The sequence below is a fragment of the Colobus angolensis genome, unplaced genomic scaffold (assembly GCF_000951035.1).
Source record: "Colobus angolensis palliatus isolate OR3802 unplaced genomic scaffold, Cang.pa_1.0 Scaffold380, whole genome shotgun sequence".
Classification (NCBI taxonomy): domain Eukaryota; kingdom Metazoa; phylum Chordata; class Mammalia; order Primates; family Cercopithecidae; genus Colobus; species Colobus angolensis.
In genome coordinates this window covers 1,412,497-1,440,276 of record NW_012117155.1, presented here as the reverse complement: position 1 = coordinate 1,440,276, position 27,780 = coordinate 1,412,497, and the positions used below count along the sequence as shown (strand labels likewise).

Here is a 27,780-nt window from a genome sequence, read left to right as displayed (position 1 = left end):
GGGGGAGAGAGGGACTTCCATCTCTTCATCTGGATGCTGGTTCACTTGATGAAAATTAATCGAACTGTAAACTTCCAATTTGTATACTTCTCTGAATGTTATGTTTTAATTTTATGTAAAAATGGTAACTTTGACAACTTTAAAACACATAATTTGTTGGGATGGTTTCTGAGGGTAGGTTGGGTATTCTTTAATAACTTTGTTTTGAATAATTCTGTCATTGTAACTACAGATCATCCATTCCAAATGAAAGCTATATTAAAGTCGTTTGGGGAGTTCTAAGAGATAATGGTAAACCAATGGTGAGGTGGTAGGCATGGTCTGCCCCAGCTGCAAACAATAAGGATGTTGCTTGGCTGTAAGGAATTTACAACAGTGACAAAACCATCTAAAAAATCAGTTTTCTTTTTATTATCACCGTATTAACTGACAAAACCTCCTTTGTTGGCCTGAGTCCTAAATGGTGAAGTTAGTGTTCAATTTTTTTAATTAATTTTTTTTTGAGACAGCATCTGGTTCTGTTGCCCGGGCTGGAGTATGGTGGTACAAATCATGTGGCTCACTGCAGCCTCAAACTCCTGGGCTCTAGGAAGCTTCCTTTTGTAGCCTCCCAGGTAGCTGGGACTACCAGCACATACTACCATGCCCGACTAATTAAAAAAAAATTATTTGTAGAGATGGCATCTCCCTATGTTGCCCAGGCTGGTCTTGAACTCCTGAGCTCAAGCGATCCTACTGCCTCAACCTCTGAAAGTGTTGGGATTATAGGTGTGAACCACGGTACCCAGCTGAATTTTAATTTTTTATATATGTACGTATACAACATATATAATGGTGAATTTTTATTTTATATATAAAACATCTGTATGCTTCAAATTACCATGCACATTATCCATTATATTAATTCTCCTTTAGTAACACATGCGGACCCAGCCTTGTACTCATTTCGGGTGCAGTCTGAGTCCACAGTCCCCATGGTGCTACTTGTTCCAGTAGTTAAACAGATTTGTCAATGAGCAACAATAGTAGAATGATTATGAAGATGAGGAAACAGAACTTTTTTTTCCATTCCCTCAGTCTCTGTTTCTGCTTTTGGAATTTTTATGTTTAAAATTTTAAATAGCTGAAGTAGAGTGCTGGTTATTATTGAAAATCATTTGTCAAATAAAGGTAGGCAGTCTTAAAAATGTGTCAGATCTGCTAGGTGTGCCGCTGCTGTGGGACAGCTGCTTTCACCAGCATTACTTAAGCGTGGAACCTCACACAGACAGAACCATAACAGTTGTGAACGTATTCAGCAGTTTTACTAACATCATGGTGAATAATACCATTCTAAACTTAGTTAACATTTTAAAATTATATATATTGACAGATTATTTTGTATGTTTTAAGTTAAGGTTGACAGTTTTTAAAAATCTATTTACTCTCCCAGTGACCCCCCCCGTCACCCACACACAATTGCTTATTTCACTGTGTTCCCTTCCATAGTCCACTCTGTACACCAAAACCACTAGACTGCTTTCCCCCCTGCTTAGAGATGGGGTCTTGCTATGTTGCCCAGGTTGGTCTCAAACTCCTGGGCTTAAGCAAGCCTCCTGCCTCAGCCTCCCGAGTAACTGGGACTATAGGTGTTCTACCACACCCAGCTTGCTAGACTACATTTGATTATTTAGTAGTCTTTCAGAACAACTTGATTAATCAAAATCGACTAGTACAACATTAGCTCACAGTGTATTTATAGCACATGGAGACTCTTTTTCAAAGCTGGGAATTTAAAGTTGAAAGAAAGAAAAATAATAATTTTGAATACACCTTTTCTGCTCAACATAAACTTACTGCAGCATCATTGGGAAGCATCGTAGATATTCATCAGTAGAGCATGTATTAAATTATGGTGTACCTGTGCCATAGAACAGTATGCGCAGCCACTAGAAAGTGTGGCTGTTCGTTCTTTAAATGGCTGTACTTTATAATACTGAAATTCCATATTAGTACTATATGAGTTCTAGATGCCTAGGTATATATATGTTTAATGCCAGGTTTTAGAAAAGTTAATATAATGTGCTACTGTTTGTGTGATAAAGGAGGAATTGGAATGCTTGAATGCCCAAGTGCTGAATATCTCTGAAAGGATACCTGAGAAAGGGATAACGTTGGTTACCCTTAGGAAGGCTGGCAAATTTTTGGGTTCATGCCCATTTTACAGTTTTATTTTTCCCCCTCTTTACCACATGCATGTTTTTACTTTTTAAAAAAACGCTGGGCCAGGCCAGTGGCTTACGCCTGTAATCCCAGCACTTTGGGAGGCCAAGGTGGGCGGATCACCTGAGGGTGGTAGTTCGAGACCAGCCTGACCAACATGGAGAAACCCTGTCTCTACTAAAAATACAAAAAAAATTAGCTGGGCATGGTGGTGCCTGCCTGTAATCCTAGCTACTCAGGAGGCTGAGGCAGGAAAGTCGCTTGAACCCAGGAGGCAGTGGTTGCAGTGAGCCGAGATCGCGCCACTGCACTCCAGCCTGTGCAACAAGAGCAGAACTCCATCTCAAAAAAAAAAAAAAAAAAAATCTGGAACGTTTTGGCACAAGCTCCATCATAATAGTAACAGCGTTAATCCTGTCACCATAAAGCACCTAAGCTGCTTTTCACAGCAAAGTATTCTGAGGTGGCAGCAAAGCAAGGCAGTGGCAGTTCTTAAAGATAACACCGCCATGTTGAAAGCTTGATGGGAATTCCAGTGTTCAGAGCCCCTGTGTGCCTGAGGTGTATAGTAGCCCTTCTTCCCTGGAGGCTGGAGCTCAGTTAGACCCAGGGGCCCCTTCAGCCTTGGGAGTTCAGATGCTGATCTCAGGGAAAGACATGCATGATTTCTTGCTGAACTGCTCTTTTGTGGAGCCAAATGTTAAACCTTTGAATGTGAGAAAAATGCACACCTGGGTATTTTTATTTATTTATGATTTATATCCCATAAAATACAAAAAACAGAATGTGAGAAAGCTCACTACATTTATGGGTAACGTAAAACCGGATAAGTACAAGTTAAAGCAGGTTGGAAACCAGTAAAAGGAGCTGTATCTTGACTGTTAGTAGCTATTAGAAGCACCTTAGGCAAGTTAATTACTGTAGTTGAACTCTGAATTTAGCTTTGAATTTCTTGGCACATAAGGTGAAAAGGGGAATGTGGAGTACATGGTTCTCTTTATTTGTAGACAGAAAGTAGGAAGTTTTGCCTAAGGAGATGGACATTTTCCTAGTAACCAATTCAAAAAGGAAATTTAAATGTAGATACTTATTTTTAAGTATCTGATGACTCAGGTCTTAGTGGTTAGTGCCTGTCAAGGTATAAAAATTAGCCAGTCAGAATCTGCCAAATCTGGTGTGATACAGTGCCTCACACCTGTAATCTCAGCACTTAAGAGTGGCTGAGGTGGGCAGATCACTTGAGGCCAGGAGTTCGAGACCAGCCTGGGCACCAAGGCAAAACCCTGTCACTACTAGAAATACAGAAATTAGTTGGGCGTGGTGGCACATGCCTGTAATCTCAGCTACTCGGGAGGCTGAGGCGGGAGAATCCATTGAACCTGGGAGGCGGAGGTTGCAGTGAGCCTTGCACCACTGCATTCCAGCCTAGGTGACAGAGCCAGACCCTGTCTCAAAAGAAAAAAGTGCCAAACCTCACAAAATATAAAATCTCATTTGAGTGTCAGATCCACACACCTCTGCTTCAACAGCCACCACAGCAGCCCACATTTATCATCTCTCGCTTGGACTGCTATAATGGCCTCCTAGTATATGTATACATCCTCTCTGCTCTCTTCTCGAGTCTTCTTTGAGCTGTGGTCAGAGGTGCCTTTTTGGAAAGCAGAGCTGGTTGTGCTCTGCCACTGTTCCAGGACTGTCTGCTCACTGTGTCCTTTGGTCTCAGGATATTAGACCCAAGCCCTCCCACCTCTCCAGCTCTCCTGCCATCCTCTGTCTCTTGCTTTCTCTTTAGTCCTTCTTTCTGGCTGTGTGCCCTTTGAACACCCTCTTCTCTCCTATGGAATGCTTCTCTTGCCAAAGCCTCGTCTTCTTTCTTGGGATCTGAGTTACATCATCATTAGAGGCGCCTCTGACCCTGGGAGCCCACTCCTCACCATTTGTGCTCATGTCCCCCTGTACATCTCTCCCTGGTGCTTAGCTCTGTGTGGTGTGTTCCTCACTTAATTGTAAGCTCACGAGAGCAGGCCCTGACTCAGATTTTGCTTGTTCTATCCCGAGCTCTGAGCATTGTGCCTGACGCGGAGCAGGGGGTTGGTAGATATTTGAGGGAAGGCGGCTATTACTCTGTGACTGTCTTTGGTCTGTTTTGTGCTGCTACAACAGAATGCCACAGCCTGGGGTAATTTATAAAGAACAGAAATTCATTTCTCACATTTCTAGAGGCTGGGAAGTCCAAGAGCAAGTCTGCAGCATCTGGTGGAAGGCAGATGAAGGGCCAAAGAGAGCCAGCTTACTTCTGAAAGCCTTACTTATAGCAGCATTAACCCATATGCAAGAGCAGAGGCTCCACACCTAAACCCATCCCAAAAGGCCTCACATCCCAACACTCTTGCACTGGGGATTAAGTTTCCAATGCATGAATTTAGTGGGGGCACATTCAGACCACTGCAGTGATCAAACGCTGCAGCAGCCAGTTTCTCCTCTCCAGTGGCCACTGCATCCTGCTGAAGACATTTCTGTCTGAAGCACAGGGCTAATCATATCACTTCCTTGGCACCCAAGCTTTCAAGGGGTATCTATTTCCTACAGAATACAATCTGTACTGCCTTTTTAGCCCCCATAACCTGTGCCCAAGCTGCACTTCCAAACTCCCAGTCTGAGGTCCTTAATCTATGCACAGAAGCTAGAATGCAGCACTCCAGGCCTTGGCCTGTACTGTACCCCCAGCCTTCCCTGCATGTGCTAGGCGAAATCATTCCTGAACTGAGACCCCCTGTGGAAAGTCATACCTTCCGTTGCTGGAACTCTAAGTACCTTTGACATGGTACTTATTTTCTATCTGAATGATAGTTATTTTATGTAACCAGTTGTAGGCAAAACCTGTACATTGTCTAGCATGAACCTCTCAGGTAGGTACTTAATAAAAATGTGTTAAATGAATGGCAACTTATGCTCATTATTTAACATCTTTGTAAGTCAATCTTTAATAGGAACCATTTCCCCTCCAGATATTCTAATTTTTAAGAAAGTTTCTGTTTGTATATACATGACAAATGGCTAGTCAGCTGCAGTCTCCTGTTTTTTTTAATATCTTTAAAGATAAGTGAATATGAATCCAATTAATATCCTGCTTTCTGTGCATATTTCAAAGACCTTGTGGATCTTTTATTGCAAGGACACAGTGTTATTCTGATACTGAATGCAAGAAAGTAAAACAAAATTGATACATGTAGCTTGTCATTTCAAGAGAGGACTGCCCAAATCAGCAACCTCTTTAAAAAATGACAGATGGGTATTGAACTTGTTTCTAGATGAGCATCATCTTCCCAAGCCAGCCGACTTCATTCAGCCAAGTGGATGTCTTACCCGGAAAGTTACTGCTCGGTGCCGTGACTCCTGGGATGAGAGAATAACCCACACCTCCATTTCCTTTCCAACAGGCTGATTTAAACTGCAATATTCAAGATGATGCTGGGGCTTTTTATGGTGTAACCAGTCAGTACGAGAGTTCTGAAAATATGACAGTCACCTGTTCCACCAAAGTTTGCTCCTTTGGGAAGCAAGTAGTAGAAAAAGTAGAGGTAAGTTGGCCTCTGTATACTGGGAAACTTCATTCAAGGGCAGACTGTTGCCTTCCTTTAAGCCTTCCTTGGGGCAGAGAATTGTACTTTTTTGGATGTCTCCTTCTTACCTTCTGTATTAGTCCATTCTCACACTACTATGAAGAACTACTTGCAAATGGGTAATTTATAAAGAAAAGAGGTTTCATTGACTCACAGTTCCACAGGCTTAACAGGAAGCATGATTTGGGGGTCTCAGGAAACTTAGAATCATGGTGGCAGAAGGTGAAGGGAAAGCAAGGCATATCTTCTCATGGCGGCAGGAGAAAGGTGGGTGGGAACCACCACACACTTTTAACCCATCAGATCTGGTGAGAACTCCCACAGTATCACAGGAACAGCATGGGAGAAACCGCCCCCATGATCCAATCACCTGCCACCAGGCCCCTCCTCTGACGTGGGGATTACAGTTCGAGGTGAGATTCGGTTGGGGACACAGCCAAAACATATCACTCTCCTCCTTTCTCCCACTTCTTTTTCTTGTTACTTCTAAAAAGGTAAAGTGATTTGGAAGCACCTGAAAGGAAGGAAAGGAAGCAAATAGGAGGTCCCGTGCCAGTCCTCTGACTGTGTCTGAAGTCAGCTGTGCCCTGCTCAGCCAGTGCTGTGCACCCCTGCGTGAGGCCTTGTGGGGTAGCCTGGCATGAAAGCTGGGTGGAGATAGGCCCTGCCACTCAGAATGATGCCCTCTCTATACCCAACTTCTAGGTCCAAGGGCACTCCCAGGCATTGTAGATAGATGTCAAGATGGTACTCAGCTGATTGGCACCTGCCCTCTGAAACCATGACACCTTGAGTTGGATATTGTTGCTTTTGCCATTTCCACTGCCTTTGCTTTTAATTGTTTTAGATAGAGTTTATTATATATTAGGATCCAATATCTTTTTATGGCTTTTATGTTTCATACCTTCCTCCCTTTAAAAAGATGTATATTTGTTTGATCAGGGTGAGTTGCTCTGTTGAATAATGTTTGTTGTTGGCATTCCTTAAAGGTTGTGTTTTTTAGTGTCTTCTACCCATCACCCAATTAATTGATCCATGCTCAGGTGAGCCAGTGGCCCTGGACCTTTCAGGTTCAAGAGCCCACCTTAGCTGTACAAAGACTTTGTGCTGAGGAGGGAGAGAGGGAGAAGAGTTTACTTCTTAAGACCCTGGGCTAAGCAATGAGGATTTGGGATGCTGCAGGCCCTCATAGCAACAGCACAAACCCCTTGAGCACTGGACAGGCCTTATGAGAATGTGGTTGAGGAAAGGTTATGCTGGCAGAAGAGGATCCAGGGGAGTTGACTTAGATGGACAATTTAAGCTTAGGGGTCATGAGCTTTCCCACAGTGGTGGCAGTGGGAATCCAGTAAGATGTTTTGAATGGAACTTAGAAACGAACTGGATATTAATGAGGAGGAAGAGTCAAAAGTCACACTCACATTTTATGCTTGGAAGGATGGTACTGCCACTAGTGTTCAAGAGGGTATAGGTAATGATTATAGATGCAAGGCTAGAACTTGGATGACAGGTAAAGACTGGAAATATGAATTGGGAATCCTGAGCATTAAGGATTAGGAATGAAGACCTAGCTGCAGAGAGGGAACAGAAAGGGCACAGGAATGAGGATTAAATTTGGGGAGCAGCCACCAGCCCTAGGATAAGTAGAGGGAGACATAAACAGAAGAGCAGAGGACAAAAATGAGTCGGGAGGAGGGGAATTGGCTCAACATAATGTCTGGAAAGCCCAGGAGGTGAGAAGGTGGCTGTATCATGAAACATGGCTGGGACACCTGGAACCAGATGACCTCCTCTCCTCTAAGAAGGAGGAAGCAAAATTACCTGTGGGTGATTGGGAGTGTGGAAGATGTGTGTTAGGCAATGTTAGTCAATAGCTAAGTTGTCGGGGATGTTCTCTGTAGTTGGAATTCCCTGCCTGGACAGGTGCATTTGAGAAAAGATGAACCAGACAGCTTACACAGTTTCCCAAATGTCAAATTACTGGTGTCCTCAGGTGATACAACCAAAGCTCTTTGCAAATTCAGGGAGCAGGGAAAGATTGCTTTTGACGGATAAAATCAAAGGAATTTTTATGGAGAAGGTGGTGTGTGTGGTAGGTGGGGTTTTACACTTAAGCCTTTTACCTATTTAGAATGTATGTCTGCATTTGGTGTGAAGTAGTAGTCCACTTATATTTTCTTCCAAATGGGCATTTGTATCAAAACCACTTATGAAATGATTCATTCTTTTCCAGTTAAACAGATCTGCCCCCTTTAAATTACCATATATTCTGAGAGCTGTTCCTGGAGTCCCACTGTTCTATTCCACCCACTATTTGTCTCTACGTATCCCAGTACCATGTTGATTTGATTACAGTGGCTTTGTAGTATATTCTGATATTTGATGAGGCAAGTCAGTCTCACTGTTCTTCTTTTTCATATATTTTCTAAGCTAGTAACCAACATTTATTCTTCCAATTAATTCAATCACTGAAACATATAAAGAAGAAAACCTTGTTTGAGCAATCTAATTGTAATTGCATCAGATTTAGATGTTCTTTTGGGAGAATTTGATACTAAATCTTTCCAATCAAGAACCAATTTGCATTCTCATTTCATTTTATATATTTCAATAAGATTTTATCATTTTCATCATACAGATTTGTCTCTTTCTTGTTAAATATATTTCTAAATATTATATAATATGTTGTAATTTGTTATTTCTAGATTTGAATTAATAGAATAGAGAAAAGCTCTTGGTTTTGCATCTCTGTCTTCAATATGGCCATCTTAGCAAATTCTCATACTTAACTTTAGTTTTCCCCCCAGATTCCTGGGGTACCCTTGTATAGTTAACTGATGTTAGTTGAAAAAGTTTTGGTGTTTTGCCCTTTAGGATTATATTTACTGTAGGCTTTTATTAATGGTATTTATTACTAATTTAAATGTTTTCTTTCTCTTCCTGTTTTACTTAGGATTTTTATTAGTTACAGCTGCAATACATTATCAGATGCTTTTCAGCAACTGTTGCTATATGATTTTTCTTCCAAGTTGTTGACATAACAAGTTAATACATTTCCTCAATGTGTATGAAACACAACAGCATTCCTGAAACAGTCCTACTTTGGATGTATGGTTGGGTTCTATTTGCTAGTATTTTACACAGAATTTTCACATTACGTTTCATAAGTAATATTCGTCTATACTTTTTTCTTTTTTTCTTTTTCTTTTGAGATGGGGTCTCACTCTGTCACCCACACTGGAGTGCAGTGGCATGATCTTGGCTCACTGCAGCCTCAGCCTCACTGGTCTTGAGCAATCCTCCCATCTCAGCCTCCTGAGTAGCTGGAACTATAGGCGTATGCCACCATGCCTGGCTAATTTTTTGTATTGTTTTGTAGAAATGTGGTTTCACTGGTCTCAAACTCCTGGGTTCAAGCGATCTGCCTACCTCAGCCTACCAAAGTGCTAGGATTAAAGGTGTGAGCTGCCAATACCCAGTTACATACTTTTTTCAATAACCTCTTTGCCAAATTTCAGTCTTGAATGTACACTAGTTTCATAAAAAGAATAACACAGGAAATAACTATTCTTTTAAGATTACATAAAACTTAGGCCTGAAACTGTTGGTCTTCATATGTTTTTTAGCATCTACTTTTAATTATTTATTTTTAATTGATAAATAAAAATTTTATACATTTATGGTGTATAACATGTTTTGAAATATGTATACACAGTAGAATGGTTGAATCGAGCTAATTAATATATATATTACCTCACATAGCTTACCAATTTTTGTGGTGAGAGCACTTAAATCTTCTCTTAGCAATTTTTGAGAATAAAATTTTGAGAATAAATTTTTGGTATTAACTGTAGTCACCATGATGTACAGTAGATCTCTTGAGCTTATTTCTCCTAATTGAAATTTTATATCCCTTGTGGCTTCCCCTTTTTTCAATGGTAAATAGCTAAACTCATTAGTTGTGGTCATTTCCACAATGACTGATCTATTTATTGACAATTTCCCGTTCTTTTTGATTCAGTGTTAGCAAGTTATATTTTTCTGGGAAAGCATCTCTATCTGCTGGGTTTTCTTTGCTTCGCTGTGTGTGTGTGTGTGTGTGTGTCTGCTTTAGGGTTATGTGAAATAATCTTTTATGTATCTTGTAATTTTTACTGTAATTGTGGTTTTGCCACTTTTCTTTTTTCTCCTTTTTACTTATGTGAAGAGTTTATTTTGTTTGTCTAAAGGACCAGTTTTTAATTCTGTCTACATTTTACATTTCTATTTCATTGATTTGAACTTTTATCTTATATTAATTTCCTTTTCCTAGCTTCCTTTGATTTCTTTGTGGTTTGGGTTTTTTTATTTTTTATTTTTTAAGGATGTGTATTTTATTCTGTAAATTTTTATCTTTAATGATGAAGACATATGAGACTGCTTCATTAAGTTTCCTTCAAGTGCAGCTTCATCATGGCTGATACGTTTTGATGTAAAATATCTCCCTTTTCATTGCTCTTTAGTTTGTAATTTTCTTAATTCCTTTTGATCCAAGGTTATCTAGGAAACCTTGTTTCTTATTTCTGAGTTCTTGAAACAGCATATATACTAGTATTTTCTTAATTTCTTCCTTTCATAAACAGCTGACATTCAGGGGCTCATCATCCATGAGAAATAATCAGTTTTTTCTAAAAAGTAGAGAGATTAGCTGTATTGGTTGTTAACCTGTGAGGCTTTATCACAATAAAGAGAGATTTTCTTTGAAGAATTGTAACTAGCTTGGGCCTGCTTTTACAGATCTCCTCCAGGTAAAGCATCATAATTAGGCAGTTATATTTTTTTCTGACCTTTGCTAAAAGGATCTATCAACTCTTCTTAAAGCTATCATCTTTCCAACTAATTTTTTTTTAAACTTTCAGAAAAATAATGGATTCTATGTATAGCAATAAATTTGGAGATAGTTTTCTTTTTAATTAAGTAAATTACGTAAGTAGTATAGCGTATAGAAGATGATTCATATTGAAAAAAAGGCTTTTTTATAGGCAGTAATATCTGTTTCATGTGTTTTGAAGTCAAAAGTGTAAAAATACTCAAATCCTTTTTTCCTCACAGACGGAGTATGCAAGGTTTGAGAATGGCCGATTTGTATACCGAATAAACCGCTCCCCAATGTGTGAATATATGATCAACTTCATCCACAAGCTCAAACACTTACCAGAGAAATATATGATGAACAGTGTTTTGGAAAACTTCACAATTTTATTGGTAATGGTTTTGTCTCTTTCCTGTGTGGGCAGATGCTGCCATGAGGCTTGACAGAAGTGAGGAAGGTGGTCCTGGGAGGTGCTGGGCCTGTGCAGAGGGAACTGACCAGGCTGTTGGATTGGGCTCCCGGTGGTCAGTCAGCAGTTGAATTTGCAGCATCCATAGGGAAAACTTGGGCTTGAGTCTGTAGAAGAGAAGGGGTTTTATGTGGCTGGGGTTTCTGGGGTTCACAGAACTGGAATTCAGTTGGGTAATAAAAAGTGATGTGTTTTTATCTCTGGCTGCAGAGTAGAAAGGCCTAGAGAACTTTTAAAAATCCAGATACTCAGGCTGTATCCTAGATCAATTAAATCACGATCTCTGAGAATGGGACCCAGGCATGTGTATTTTTTTAAGTTCCACGGGTAATTTCAACATTAGCCAAGTTTTAGTCTCAACAGCAACATGGTATGCAAATCAGGCAAAAGCTGAGTTGGTAGGTTTGTACTTCAGACATACCTTGACACATTCCATGATGGACTTCCAAGGCCTTCTAAGAAGTTACATGCATTAAGGCAAGAAAATATAAGCTCTCAGTACCAGAAGAAATATAGATTAGAATAGAATGCATGGAATCAATGACCAGGAGGAGGAAAATGTTCTTCATAGGCTAAAAAGTCTGGCTAGGCTGAGTGCAGTGGCTTATGCCTCTAATCTCAACACTTTGGGAGGCCAAGGTGGGAGGATCCCCCGAGTCCAGGAGTTCGAGACCAGCCTGGGTGACATAGTGACACCCCATCTCAAAACAGACGAAACAAATTTAATGGGCAGCTAAAGGAAAGGGAAAATAGTGCTCAAGGTCCATAATGGGAAAACTTACCAGTGCCCCTGGATGGTTCTGTGTTTTCCCCCAATACTTAACTTTAAAACAAATTTCTTCTGGGAGCTTTATTTGGGGACTTCGGAAGTTATTAGGAACAGTGTCATGCGCAAAACAGAAAATATTCAGTAATGGGTTTCATAAGACTCACTTAAAAAAATAACATTACTTGATTAAAGGGAAACTGCCAAAACAAAACTTGATGGAAACAATCTTAGCAAAAGAGGGGCAACAAAGCTATACTGTGACCAGATACTCCTCTGAAAGCCTACTTTATTCCTTTTTGTTACTAGGATTAAGAAGAATACATAGAGCAGGAATTCTTTACTTGGTGTTTTTGGTTCCATTGGGACAGTGGCTTTCAATCAGCAGTGTTCTTTTTTTTTTTTAAAGGCTCTTTCCCAATTCCCCAAAACCCTAGTTTATACCTTTTGCCTATTTCTGTGGTGTAAATATGCTCTCCATGGGCAATTTGAAGTTCCTGATAGCTATTCAGCTCATCAGATTTCTTAATATTTAACAATAACTTTTATGAGCCAGTAGGATCCAGCTTCTATACACCATTGTTAAAAAAAAAAACAAAAAGTAAGTAACATTTAAAAATAAAAAACCCTGTGCATATTAAATTCATCCAGGAAGCTTTAAAACATCTAAGGCCTAGGCCCCACCCCAGATGAATAAAATGAATCCCTGGAGATGGGGCCCAGCATCCTGGTTTTTGTTTGTTTATTTTTAAAGCTCTGCATGTAGTTGTAGCGTGCAACCAGGTAGAGACCCATTGCTGTAAGAGATTGGGAAATGAGCCGCAAGGACTCTCAGAGTTCAGAGACACATGATTGGCATACAACTACCAAACAGATAATTTTGTATATAATTTTTGTTTGTATCAAGAAGAGAATCTTAATGGATTCTCAGATGTGCCCATGTCCCTCTAAAACGAAGAAGCCAGCACTCAGGGGAAGTTTGGAATACATGCTCTTCAATAACATTGATCAGTATTCCTGTCTTTAATGGCCCTTTGGTGAAAATAGAGCAGTTCAAGGTTTGCAAGTCTGGCAGGTAGTAGGTGCTTGCCATATAGATGCTCCCTGTTGCTATCTAAGAATAGATGCATCACTTTAGCAGTCAGATGAGTAGAAGGCGAGTGTGGCATATGTTGAGGATCTCAGGTAGCCTCAGGAATTAACCAAAACCCTGAATGAATGGCTTCCCTGCTTCTCTTGGGGGGAGTCTTAACTGTTTATTAAAAATCACTTCTGATTCTGTTTATGCATGCTAAGGATGCATGTCCTCAGTCCCTAAAACTCTACCTCAGAGAGCACAGCTAAGATCAATGTGGCCTGGAAAAGTGTTAAAGCCCCTGTTACCCATAGAACCTGACTACAGTTGTGCACTGCATAGCAGCGTGAAGAACAGACCGCGTGTATGATAGTGCTCCCATAAGATTATAATGGAGCTGAAAAATTCCTGTCACCTAGTGATGATGCAGCTATTATATAATATAGCATAATTATTTTAAAAAATAAATTTAGCTTAGCCCTAAGTGTACAGTACAAACGTTTACACTAGTGTACAGTAATGCCCTAGGCCTTCCCATTCACTCATCACTTACTGACTCGCCTAGAGCAAATTTCAGGCCTGTAAGCTCCATTTGTGGTAAGTGCCCTATATAGGTGAACTACTTTTTACCTTTTATACCATATTTTTCTGTACTTTATGTGTAGGTATGTTTAGATAGAAAAATGCTCACCATTGTGTTGTAATAGCCTACAGTAGTCAGTACAGTAACATGCTATACAGATTTGTAACCTAGGAGCAATAGGCTATACCATATAGCCTAGGTGTGTAGTAGGCTGTACTATCTAGGTCTGAGTAGGTACACTCTATGCTGTTGGTTCGCATGACAAAACCACCTGATTACACATTAGAAAGTGTCCTCATTGTTAAACAACTCGTCACTATCTATCATTAACGCTCTCTTGGAACATATGACTTCAACCAATATAGCCATCCAGATAACTTAGCAGGTTAATTTCAAAATGTGTCATTAAGCAACTAAATAAATTCCTTTAATATGGAGAATTAATAGCTATCAATAAATATATGTTAGAATTAATAGTTTAGTTTTAGAAAAACTGAAATTAAGCCAGCACTCTTGGATTATGAAAATAAAATAATCTAATTGATGAACAGGAGAAATTGTACCTTATATAAATATAAAATGACATAGTATTTGCAGATAACTTATACAAATCATCTCTTATACTTTAAATCATCTCTAGATTACTTATAATACCAAATACAATGTAAATGCTATATAAATAGTTGTTTTATCTAAAATTTTTATTCTTTTTATTGTTACATTATTTTTATTATGTCTTTTTTCCTTCCCAAGTGTTTTCAGTCTGATACTGATTGGATCTGCAAGTGTGGAATCGCAGATAGGAAGGGCCAACTGTATTCTTTTATAGAAAGCTTGCAAGAAGTTTGCATAGATTGTAGAAGTGCCAGGTGCTGTGCTAGACCCTTTGTAAATGTTATGTAAATCTCGCTTTCAGACTATGAGGTCATTTTTATTCTCATTTTATGGATAAAGAATGTCAGGCCACCCCAAGGTCACAGAGCCAGTGATAGAAATAAATTAAGACTTGAATGGATAGAAAAGACTTTGCAAGGTATCTTATGGTCATGAAATGAAAAGACTTGAGTTTAAGACTTTATGGCCTTGGTCACTTAATCTTCAGACATCACTTTCACCTTCATGTATAAACAGAACACTCAAGGCTGCACTTTCTACCTCAAAGGTTATCATTGAAATATTTTAATTCAGCTAAGCTATGACAGATGGTACCGCCTTCTGGGATACAATGCAAATAAAACCCAGTACTTGTCATATAGTAATTCATGGTGCTTCAGGACGAAAGAGGCAGGTAAATAAACCATTGCAAGGAAATGATGGCTGTAGTGTACTCGGAAAACAGGTACCTCTCAAGTGCAGAGTGATGAGGTAGGGATTCTCAGGGATGTTGCCTGGATGGATAAGCAGACATCTTTCTGATTGCTAAGAATAGGGGTATCCCATGGGTGCATACTTAGGTGCCAGGGCTGGGGTGCTGTGGTGAATTAGGCAGGTGGGCTGCCATCCTGGGGTCTGATGCAGGAGGCAGGCATGCATCAAGTCATCACAAAATAAATGAAAACTGTAGCTCTTGCTACCTGGCAGAGGGACACGGGGCATTTGTAGAACAGGAGAATTTGACCTAGTTCAGGAGGAAGCTGAGTAAGGCTTCCTGAGGAAGACACAATTGAGAGCTATCTGCATGGTGAGTATGCAACCATGACCAAACAAACCTCTCACCTCCTTCCCTGTCAAAGAGCACCTACTCGTAGAGGTATTATAATATCGTATGAGACAATCTGTGTAAAGCATTTGATACTGAGTAGATGGATAGTAAGCACTCAATATTTGTTGGCTATTCTGATGTGAATTTTCATTCATTCATCAATTATTTATTTACTCATTTATTTTTAAGGTAGAGTCTTGCTCTGTTGCCCAGGCTAAAGTGCAGTGGCGCAATCTCGGCTCACTGCAACCTCTGCCTCCCGGACTCAAGTGATTCTCCTGCCTCACCCTCCTGAGTAGCTGGGATTACAGGCTCCCACCACTGTGCCCAATTTTTATATTTTCAGTAGAGACGGGGTTTCACTGTGTTGGCGAGGTGGGTCTCGAACTCCTGACCTCGTGATCCACCCACCTCAAGCTCCCAAAGGGCTGGGATTACAGGCATGAGCCACCGCGCCCAGCCCAGCAGATATTTATTAAATGACTGTTGTGTGCCATGTCTTCAAACTAGTTGCTGGGAAACAGGGCCCCTGTTCCTTAGAAACTTATATTCCGCTGGATGAGATGGACATTAGAAAAAAAATTGTTCACACCTATATGCGTTTACCAACTGTATAGCATGCTGTGATGGGAAAATGAGATGTACTGCAAGACTTCATTCTTTAGGTCGGGACTGGAGGAAGCAAGGATGCCTTAAGGGCAAGGAAAACTAAACAGGGGAAGCAGCCTGATACTTAGAGGGAAATTAGGCCTATGACAAACTGGATGAGGCTCTCAAGTTCAGAATGTTTTCATTCAAACAGTGCTTTGGTGTAATCAAGTACAAAAGTAACAGAGTCACTGAAGTGTTTGGTGGTGTTTGCGCTTGATTAGATTTGCTCTTAGAAAGTGCCTTCTGAGAATAGCATGGGGAATTGAGACCAGAGTGAGGACAGGAAGGAGTCAGGGTCTGTCTGGTGTGGAAGAAGCTGCAATGATTTGGGCTGGAGAACTCAAAATCTGAAGGAGAATTAGAGGGATTCAGGAGACTCGAGGGGAAACGCGAGTATTTCATAATACATTTTGAGAGATAAAGCCCGTGTCCATGGAAAGAATGTCATTCCACAGGATTCTCCCTATCCCACTGTTCCTTGATTCGGCAGATACTTTTCTGGGTCCAGGCACTGCTAGTTAATATGGTGGTGCGGGAGGCACTCCTGCAGTTTCTGTCTGTTATTGGCTATTGTGAAACAAGATTTAGCGCAAGTTTAAGACTAGGATGGGAAAAAATAGATTTTAAATGTTCTCATCACAAAGAAGTATATGAAGTGCTTGGTATGTCAGTTAACCTGATGTAATCGTTCCGTAATGTATATACATCTATCATCACATTGTAGCCCATAAATATATGTACTGCAAGACTTTATTCTTTTAAGTAGGGACTGGAATTATTACGTGTCAATTTAAAAATTCAAATAAAAAATAATACAATTTGTGTTAGAGGACACAGAGCGAGGCTGAGCAAATCTCTGTTGGACTTAAGACTCGTTCTTCTCCAATTAAGTCATAGTCATCCATAGTCCATACAGATGGAATATGTTTTCATCCGTGTAGTATTACACTTACATACCTTTTTTTATTTTAACAGGTGGTAACAAACAGGGATACACAAGAAACTCTCCTCTGCATGGCCTGTGTGTTTGAAGTTTCAAATAGTGAACACGGAGCACAACATCATATTTACAGGCTTGTAAAGGACTGAACATGGTTATTTATATATATAGATATCTGTATATACACACACACATATGTACACACACACACTCTCTCTCCATTATCGAACGACTGACTGTAAACCTCACCACACAGGGTGGTGCCCTGGCCCCGAGGTCACCCCGACTTTTCTAAATCTTGTTTGAGTGAAGTCATTTTTTCATGTGTTCATACTATCATTGTAGCTGTGAAGTTCTGGTACAGTTGTAAAAAGAGAAATTGAGTTGTTTCTATATGTTCTTCAGATGTGCAGCCCACAATTCCTCGGGAAAGGTGAACCTGAACAACCCAAGTCTCTCTCTGCAGAGCCCTGTTTCTAATTGTGGTAGAAAATATTGAGACAGAGCATTTGCCATGGGACATTTACAGCCTTTATACAAATGTATTTAGTTCTCTTTTTTCCAACATAAAATTCTTGTTTTAAGATACAAGTAAAATTAATCTTTAAATATAAATGTAAATTAGTACACAAAACTAAGAATCTTTAGACTTATCTTTGTAACTAATTAGGGTGGAAGTTATGAAAGAATGTAATTCACTAAATTATTTTTTAAATGAAACCTTTTTTTTCTTTTTGAAACCAAATGTTAAACTATAGCCTTAAGAAATGCTTGGTAGAAGTGTCCTAATGAGACAAATTTGTACTTTTTTCCTCAAGGTTAACACTAATCTCCTAATCCATTAAACTCTTGAACAGGTATTACAAAGGAAGAAAACTTCACCCCTTATCCTTAACATATATAGTATATTTAAAAAATATAAAATTGTATTGTACTAATGTGATGATTGATTATTTAATGAGAAAGAAAAGATGGCTCTTTTTGCAATAAGTAGATACATACTGAAAAAATCTAAACTTACAATGTTTATAGTCTTGTTTGTGCAGTTATATTTTATATGGACAACCAAATTTTTTATTAAGATGAGTAAATATTTGAACCACTGAATTTTAATAACAAAATTTTTAAATTGGCGTGAATACTGAATACTGCACTGTGAGATGCAAAGTATACAGAATCCTGTGGCTGGGAGAAAATTTCATCAAACAGACAAATAAAAGGCTCATCAGTTTTAGCATCTCTGCTCCCCAGAAAATTGTAAGCATCCTCACCAGCCTGTGGATACATTCTTTATTTCTAATGACCCAATATGCATATTAACCTGCTATAACTAGCGCTATATGTGTATGTATGTGTATACATAAACACAAATGCACATATAGAGTTACTCAACACATTTAGTGAACACTTGTTTAGTGTCACTCAGTTTGCTAGGTGCTGATACGTATGTTTATCTTAATGTGTCTGTAGACTTAGATACGTCCTCTCGAAGCACATCCATTTCCTTAGCCTCTCTCAGTAAGTTACAGTTCTTGTTTGGCTTAGGTTTAAGAGGCCCAGCTACCTATCTCTGACCTTTTCAAATAGGCTCATTTGGGAGATTCTCTTGCCAGGAGAGATTCAACTTTCCGGTCTAAGAATTCCAGAGCATTGCCCAGGCAGAGTTGGTTTGATGTGGCCAGATGTTTTGAGTTATTTCCCATAAGTGTTTCACTGGGAGAGAACAGGGAGTACTCCTCCAGCTTCCCAAAGAAATATGCTTTTATAAGTGGTAGGAACATGTGCACACAATAGAACATGAAACAAGTTTTTTAACTTGTATAATTTGTCAAGATTTTTCCACCAAGCTAGAAAATAAACTTAGTTCTACCACATCCAATTAACTTACACGCCCCCTTCCCTGTCTCAACACCTGCTTTGACCCTGCTTGTATTAATACATCAGTCAGCATCTCGTGGTTCCAAACATGAGGGTGTGGCTGGCTTGTGGGAAACAATAAAACACTGACCTCTCCCAAATGCATCCCTGGTCATTGGGAAGACAAGAGGAGAAAGTGCAAAACTGTCCCATTTGGAATGCCAATTCCTTCTAGAAACCAGTTGGACAGTGCTACTCTGCCCTTCATAAAGAGACTACTGTTGGTTCCCTGATTCCAGGCTGGCTTGTGAAGGATTGTGCCAGGTGTCCCCTTTCACGGTGGCCACATTTACAGTGACTTCTGTTGAACACCCCTCTTAGGGATGTTTCTTTTGCTCTTATTTCCTGCATCTTTCCTTAAGGGAAGCCCCATCCTCTCCCAGGACCAGGAGTATATGACCAGGTGAGCACAAATGGCTAAAAGCCAACCTATCCTAGAACTTCAGTGGGAGAGATATCTGTTTCATATTCTACCCAGGAATGGGGCTTTTCATTGCAGCCAGGAGGGCTCTTGGGATTTACTTTCCAAAGCACAAAAATACTGGGACCCAGGAAGACCAGCTAGAGGACAACTCTCTTGGCACAGAGACGAACACAGCCCAGTCTGCTGACCTAACAGGGTCAGCGGGGCCCCCGGGTGCTTCACCACCTGCATCCTCTTGCTCAGAATGCCTTTGCAGTTGAGTTTTCTGGGTTTCTATGGTTGACCTTGAGGTTTACTCCTTGCTCTTACAACATTTCTAAAGATTTTTAAAAGTTTACTTCTTGTCTTGTTTTTCTAAAGCCTTCTCCAGAACAGATATTTTCCCTATCTTAACCACTGGTCCAGTCACCCCAGTGGGCTTCTCTTTGTCTCTCTCAGATTAAACCTTTGGGTGAGATTGGCATCACAACATCTAATCTGAGTCTGTCTTTTGTCCTTCATTCTGTATGGCAGTCTCCCTTTGTTTATAAAAGCTTTCTAAAGCATACTAAAGAAGCCTTTGCAGAGCCCTGTCTCACTTCTCTTCCAGGTGCTCTATCCCCTCGAGACCCTCTGGTGCCAGGCTTGCTTCATGGCCATCTTGTGCTTTCTTTCACTGCAGAGTTTAGAGGCCAGTTTTCCACAGCCTGAACAGGGAGGAGCTGCAGAATGGGGCCCTGGTCTGTGGGCGTTCATTTCCATCATAGAGAGAGGCTGAAAATAAAACAAGGACTTCTTCACACATGTCCTAGAACTTCAGAATGTCCAAGCTACCTGAGACCAGGGTTTCTCAACCTTGACACCATTGACATTTTGGACTGGGTAATTCTTTGTTCTGCAGAGCTGTCCTTTGCACTGTAGGAGATTTACTAATATCCCTGGTCTCTACCCAGTAGTACCACTAACACCTCTTCCCCACCCAGCGTGTCTTCAGACATTGCCAAATATCTCATCAGGTACAAAATGATCCCCAGTCAAGACCTGTTGCCTAAGATGTTACAGGTCACAATGACCACATTTGAAATTGTTTTCCCTTCCATTTTACCCCGTGAAAGCATCTCTCCTAGAGCCTTGCAAGAGGCAGGTAGGACTATTAAGTGACATTGTGTCCATATTTCTTTCTGTTTCAAAACTTTTGTTTCACAACAATTTCTCTCGCTACAAGTATTCTTTCACTCAGCACTGGGGAAGTTGGGGACAGCTGGTCACCATCATCCCTTTAATCACCTCACACCTGTTTAAAGAGTGTTTCTGATTTGACCTTCATCATTAGTTAGTAGGGGTTAAAAAAAAAAAAAGATCTCAGCAATTTTCATTATTTCTCATGGATCTCATTATCAAACCTTTACTTATTTCAGCATATTTCCTCTGGGCTTCTTCTAGTTTCTGCCTTACAATCAATGCTGTTTTGTAAATTTATTGAAACCTCTGGAACATTTCACCTCTAGAGATGGAGGATGGAGGGATTGGTCCCAAAAGAGGGCTTAGAGAAATTTTCTCTCTTGAGCTGAAAGCACAGTCTACTCTCCTTCTTTTTGTCAATGAGAAAGTTGAGGCCCAGAGGGGAGGTGACATGTTTAGAGTCACCCAGCTGGTTAGTGACAGAAAAAGGGTGAGACTTGTCTAGGGTTCCTGCCAGTTTGATCCTTGGCCTTTCCTGGGGGCGGCTGCTTTTCTTTGCTGCTCTAAGCTTAAACAATCCCTCAGAATGTGTGGACAGGTCAGCTTAGAAGAGACGGGGAGATTGAGGCTCTCCCTATGCCAGAGCACAGCCTCACAGGATGCTGCTTCCCGCACTCAAGTGTCCTGTCTGACCTTTGCTATCTGAGGCATCCACAAGCAGGTAGGAGAGCTGGGGAGCCCTTTTACTTCCTGAGAACAATTCCCCAGCCACAGGCTCTGAGTCAAATTTCTATTTGGTAAGCATCCTAGCAGCAAAGTCCTGCACTCAGACCAGCCAAAAAACAGCCCCTGTTCCAAGTACTTGGTGTCAAAAGTCCCCGAATGACTTTTAAACCCAAGTCTTCGTAAGGTTTCAGTACTGTGGTGGCTTTAGCGGTTGTTTTTGTGCAACTATAAATTATTTAAATCATATGAGATGACAGTCAATTTTACAAACAGGTACATACTGATTTGTATAATTTTGTATATGCTCTGGTACACTATACCTGAACTAACGAAGGGTAGAACTAATTCTGTTTGTCGGTGTTCACACCTGTGACATTAGGAGGATATGTCTGCATTGCTTATTTCTTTATGTTGGTGTTTCTGTGGCAAAGCCCTGCACATGGCATTTCTGAAAAGCCTTAAATCTTTAAGATGTTGCATGTAGGGTATGCAGTGCAAAAGGCTGCCTCGAAACTGTGAGCCCTTTTGTAAGCTGGAAGCATTTCTCTTACTACTGTTACTTTTGTAGGAAGTTTTCAATTCAGAGCTGCCAAAGCGTTCCCGTAAGCAGTGCCTTAGTAATACCTTAGTCGTGCCGCCAGCCTTTTCTTACACCGATTCCTAATGTTCATTTACTAATTGGCCCAATATTGGAAACAAAACAAGCAAAAATTGTCTTCATTTTTGTTTTGTAAGCCCATTTTCTCTCCAGTTCTATAGGAAACTGACTAGTTGGTCTAAAATCTGAAACTGGACACAAGTCAGTTCTCGCACCACACTCTCAAATGTATATACCAAAACAAAAGGTTGCAACTTCATAGTTTACTATGAAAAGCAAATTGTACTTTTTAATGTTGCCTTTTAAATTCATGACCAAATACTTAGCTATTTGTGAATCTTCTGCACTCTAGCATGAAAGTGCCTTTGGTTTGAGATTCCAGCTTAGAAAAGTGCTGCCATAATAACGATAATTTGTAGAGAGACCAAAAATATTTTGAGATCACCATAATGCCTTTGGTTTACCGGGATGAGTAACCAACCACAGGCCTCTGTTCACAAGAGCACGACGTGGTCCCCGCCTGCTGCTAGTCTGTCTGCCAGTGGGGGCCTTCCAACATCCATAGCACACTGCAGCGGAAGGACCCCAGAAACTGTTGTATTTGTGTGTGCCGATGACCCAGTGTGTCATTTCATCTCGTCACCCAGCCCTGCGTCCGGATGAGGGGACTTCCGCACAAACGACAGAATCTTGGCTGGTGGACAGATACTACAGCTTTCTCCTCCTCCTTGTGTTCGTGTTCAGTCTCTGTGGAGACTTTCTTTTCCATTCAAATGACAGTGCGCACTTATCTGGTTTACACAATGATACCATTTTGAAAGTTGGAAGCCTCAAACTGAGACGACAGTGCAGAACAAAACAAAAGTGAGTTAGGGTCGTTACAATTGAAGTGTTCTTCTTAGGGCAAACATGTTGACTCCAAGTGGTGTGTATGAATGTGCTACGAGGAACTTCCAAAGAGCACCATTCACAATTTGGCATTTTCAAAGCATGTTCCAGCCCTCAAAGGGGCAACTCTTTAAGGTCCTTGTTGGCTTTTATCCAAACCTTGTAGAAATTGGGAAAGCTGATAGAGGTAAGAAAGATGAGTGAAAAGGACAAGAAGGCCAAACACCAGCCAAAAAGAAGCCAGGAAAAAAAGATTTTTCTTTGCTAATATAGACATCTTTGCTAACATCAGACATCTTTGAAAATTAGCCTCGAAACTCTTCATACATATGTTCTGTGTGTCTCTACCTGGTGTCTTTAAGAATATCCTCTCTGGGCTCTGAAATTTTAGGAGTGATTCTTATCCACTCCAAGTTGTGAGTATTTATAGAAATTTGTGCAAACAAACAAAAACTATCAAACGAAAAGAAAATGTACTCAACCTAAGTTATAGTTAGCTGCTGGAATTCTCAACTCCTCCCTGCCAGCACTGTACCACAGTGTGGAAGAAATTAGTCAAATGCTTGTTTTCCTGCTTCTCTTTTCAACTGTTACTGTGCTTTGTTTGACAGTAGTTTTCTCTCTTAAAGTCATTGCTTATATTGTTAAGAATGAAGGTTTGTGTTTAAAATGTATTGCATTGCAAAGGGTAGTTTCACTGAAGTCATGCACCGTTAAATAAGATGAAATATTTGTATTTATTGTCCTACTTCCTAAGCCGTAACTTCTTTTACTCTGTGAATTTGCATTGAGTCACTCATGCTACACTACATCGCTTTAGTATTTGAGATGGCATTTATGTTTCCTCTCGTTTATCATGAAATGGGGTCAGATTCCATCAGATTCCACCTCTGTCAGGTGGACTCTCTTGTCTGCCTTCCATGATGAGATTTTTTTCTCCTTCCCCTTTCTCTAAGAGAGGCTGACAGATCTAGGTGTCAATCAGTTGGAAACCAGTCTCTGATTTTTTTTTTCATTAGTCATTTTCTGTCATTAGTTTCACTGTGTAAATTAGATATCAACTGCACTTCTTAAAAAAAAATACATCTCCCTATTACCTCCTTGAAAGATTTACTTCTGTAGGCCTTTTTCAATAGGCTCATGACTGCAGACAAGAAAAAAAAAAAAGTAAAAAACAGTACGTGCCTGAAAATGACAAAAAAAAAAATTTGTAACATTTAAAAAAGAAACCTGAATAGCCTTTAATTCTTTAATAATACACTTAAATGTTATGTAAATTGGTTTTTGCCACGTGTGTTTGTTCACATTCTAAGTGACTTAATGGGATTCTCACGGTCTGTGTCTTCGTGTCACGTGTATAAAATGGGCTTGTGACGTAAGCGTTTCATCTGGTCAGTGGTTCCTTTGATATTGTACTGCTGCTGGGAGTAGGCTGTGGAACCTGCCTTCGGGTAACTGGGTTCCTCATGGGTAGATTGGAGAGATGGGGGTGGGCATGGGCAAATTCTCACACATGTTTTCTTAACCTATTTGCAGAAACTTTCAAAAGGCATTTGATTAAACCTCTTGGCAGTACAGTATTCTTGTATTTGTTAACGTCTGTGTTTAGGTACTGGTACCTTTTTGTTTTAAAATGTTCTAAGTGTTGGCTTTAAAGTGAATTTATCTTTAGTATGATAGTTATATGAAAATTATAGGATTTGTGTGCAGAGAATTTTTTTATAAAGTGCTTTGTAAAAAAAAAAAAATGTATTCTAGCTTTTGCGGTACATATGTGTGATAACTTTAATACCCATGACAGTTAAGTGCAATTATTTCATCACTCTAAAAATGCTATTTTTGTGTCAGTTCCTGCAGGTGTTTTCATGTCTTTGCAAAGTGACACATTTTGATGCCTTCTTGATAAAGTGGTAGACATTTTGTAGCTTTCTAGAAACTTTGTATTCATACGGTATCAATGAAAAATAAAGAAAATGAAAGTGTGGGTCACCTTTTTTATCTGCCAAAGTGTATGTTGTTAGGAATGAAATGTGCTTTATGTATTTTGAGTGATGATATGAAGGACAGAGTAAAGGAGGTTGCAGCTTTCATCCTTTTGAAGGTGTCCACCAAGCTTGATAATTGGAACTTTAGGTGTTATATCTAACAGGGTTTCTTAAAAAATACCCACAAGTCAATCAATCCCCCTGCCTGTCTCACTCTTTAGTGCTTCATTAAAATTGACATAAGTTTTGCAGAATGGCTTGTCTGTGGATCCCAGACTTACCCTGAGAAGCCAAGTCCCATGGGCCTCAGCACACCAGCCCAACCACTGAGTGTTTTTTGTTGCTGTTAACCCAACTTGTTGGGCACATGCCAGGAATGAGGGATAGAGCAGAGGATGGGGTACAAAGGTGGCTGTACATCTCTGTACAGCATGGCTCTTTCCTACACAGTACTTAAATTCTCAGGAGTTGGATTGTACATTGAGCAGTAACTCCTCCCGACCCCTGTCCTCAGCATCACCATGGGGTTCATGATTCAAGGGTATGCAGCACGGGTGCCTAACAAAACTTTGGATTCCCCAAGTGTTTACTGTATGCTAGGCTCTGTACCAAGTGTGTTGGTATAATGTATATATACATTGTGCTTTAAAATTCTCGCTATAGTTCCAATGACATCATTCCCCCAAACTGAGGCCCAGAAAGGAAAGGATAGCTTATTAAAAGTCATGACTAGTATGTTGTGGAGCCTTAAAGAAGGTCACTCTGATAGTTCAGCCTGCACTCTTGGCCCCTGCATCTTGGCTCACTGCACTGTGGAGGCAGTTCAAGACTAGAGGAGAAATCTGGCTTGGGGGCAAAGAACTTTCTTAAACAGTGATTATCTTGGACTTCGGACAGTGAGACCCAAATGTACCTTGGGATCCTTCATTTATATGAACTAGATCTCAGAGGGTCTTGCTTCTCCTTATTTCCTTGAAGTCTGAGGCAAAGCCTGCCTGAAATCCCAAGAAGCATGCTCTGGAGGGGAACATGAACAGAGAAATAACTTGCCTGCCCCTTTGAAAAGGGATGATTTTCAGCAAGCCACCATTTGAGAGGAATGCCATGGTCCAGTGAATTGCTCAGAGCAGAGGGAAGGAAATGATGTAGCATTTTGTTGAAGTCCTATGCCAAGCATCTTCACCATTTTCTTTAACCCAAATACTCTTGAAAAGAGGAATCATTTCTAATTTCTCCATAAGGAAATTGAAGCCTTAGAGATGGTAGAGACCCTTGTTAAGGTCATACAAGCTGGTAAGTGGCAAGAATTTAGAGGTGAAAGCACCGCCTTCCTTGCAGTTCTGGTGCAGCTGCTCATGACACCTTTCTACCTCCTCCCCTAAAACAGGGTACTTTAATACCTCAAAAATATCCTTTGTTAGTGCCTAGGATTCCAGTCACCTTGAGTTCAGCAAAGAGAGTGACCCGTTAGCTAAAACAACATCATTGAGTAAAGAGACTAGAGGAGCAAACAGGAAGGTTCTGGTATGATCAAGGAACAGGCAACTTTGCTGGAAACCCCTCGTCATTTCTTCCTGCCATATTGCTTCAGGGTACTAATATGTTCCAGGGTACTATTGAATTCTTCCTGCCTTATTGCTTCAGGGTACTAATATAAATAGCTACTACTTATTGGAAGCCATATAGTTATAAAGTAATCAGTGTGAGCAACTGGTAAAATTCCAATAATGTGTAAGCCTCTGGGGTGTTAGTGGGTAAAATTGCCTTCAAAGCCTCCCTTGTCCTGTGTGATGCCCCATAACGCCCCATACACCTGATTTTAAGTAGGTTATCACAAGTAGCAGATAGGCTGCTGATTACCTGACTGCATCTTTTCAGCAAATATTTTCCCACTTGCTTAGGTTTCCAAGAAGCTCAGATTTTTAATTTGTGCCCTGTGCTATTAATAATGAACTAACTGAAATATAAAGGCACAGAATGAAAGAATGAAAAATGTGTACTATCAAAACACCAAAATAAAGCTGATGTAGCCATATTAACCTCAAACTAGTATAGCTCAAGGCAAAAATTACTACTAGAGTTAATGAAGATTACTTCAAGAAGACACTGGTTTCAGCTGACCAGGAAGAATAAAGATGTTAAACTTGTAGGCACCTACTAACATAGCTTCAAATTATATAAAGCAAAACTTGACAAATGACCATAGTGGGAGTTTTCTAAACTCATTCAGTTACTTACAGATAAAGCAGACCCCAAAAATGTAAGAGAGAATTTGAACAGCATAATTTAATGTGCTGTTCTAATACAAAATACAAAGTAATGAACCCTGAAATTGGAGACTACATTATTTTCAAGTGCATACAGAATTGTTATGAAAATTGATCATGTCCAAGGCCAAAGGCCAGGAAACTATGGCCCATGGGCCAAATCTTGCCCATTGCCTATTTTTGTAAATGAAGTTTTCTTGGAACACAGCCATTTGTTTACTTATTGTCTGTGGCTGCTTTCACATGACAATGGCATAGTGGATTTTTTGCAGAAAGATCCTATAACTCACAAAACCTAAAATAGTTACTATCTGTACCTTTACAGAAAAAAGTTCCCAAATCCCATCTTAAGCCAAAAAGCAAGGTTCTACATCCAGTAGTCCTAAAAAGATACTCATGATTCCCTTTCTTCAGTGTATAGACACTGGCAAATGGTTAAAGATCCCTTTAATACCCTCATGTGGCATCCTAGTATCATTCTTCAAGTGCCCCAGCCTCTCCTTTGATCGTGGTCTGTGGGTCCGAGAATAGGCTTAGATCTTGAAAGGATGAGTGAGGAATGGTGATTATATATATATATATATATATATTTATTTGTTTATTTATTTATATAAACATACATATATATGTTTGCTGCAGCAGCCGACAGCTAACATCTCACCTGATCTTAATATTTTATTATTAGAACAGTCAAGCTGCCCATCTACCTTATCCCTATCTTGCCATCTCCACAGATCCCTGTGGGATTGCATCCTTGGTTGCCATTCCCTGCTACCTATTATGGTAATAACTGTCTTGCCTCTGACAGCTAAGCGCTGTCACCTGGCCTCTGCTGTTCCAGACTCCTGTCGTCCATTCACACAAGGGAAACCTTTCAACTCTGTTCTTCAACTCTGTTTCCCAACAGCACAGCCCACTCACTAGTGCATTCACTCTGGTTTTAGTGAAGGA

The 27,780-nt window shown here is 40.1% G+C and overlaps 1 protein-coding gene across 2 annotated transcripts in view; it reads left to right on the top strand.

Moving 5' to 3' along the window:
• Positions 1-24,566, top strand: part of TEAD1 (TEA domain family member 1 (SV40 transcriptional enhancer factor)) — a 270,625-nt gene extending 246,059 nt beyond the window's left edge. Inside the window, exons 12-14 of one of the 2 annotated variants that reach the window (XM_011954266.1) lie at positions 5,643-5,783; positions 10,917-11,069; positions 16,899-24,566. In XM_011954266.1, the coding sequence (XP_011809656.1) occupies positions 5,643-5,783; positions 10,917-11,069; positions 16,899-17,012 (408 nt within the window). In that variant the 3' untranslated portion in view covers positions 17,013-24,566. The remainder of the gene's footprint in view (positions 1-5,642; positions 5,784-10,916; positions 11,070-16,898) is intronic. The other variant, XM_011954267.1, reaches the window with a different exon arrangement.
• The last annotated feature ends 3,214 nt before the right edge of the window (positions 24,567-27,780 follow it).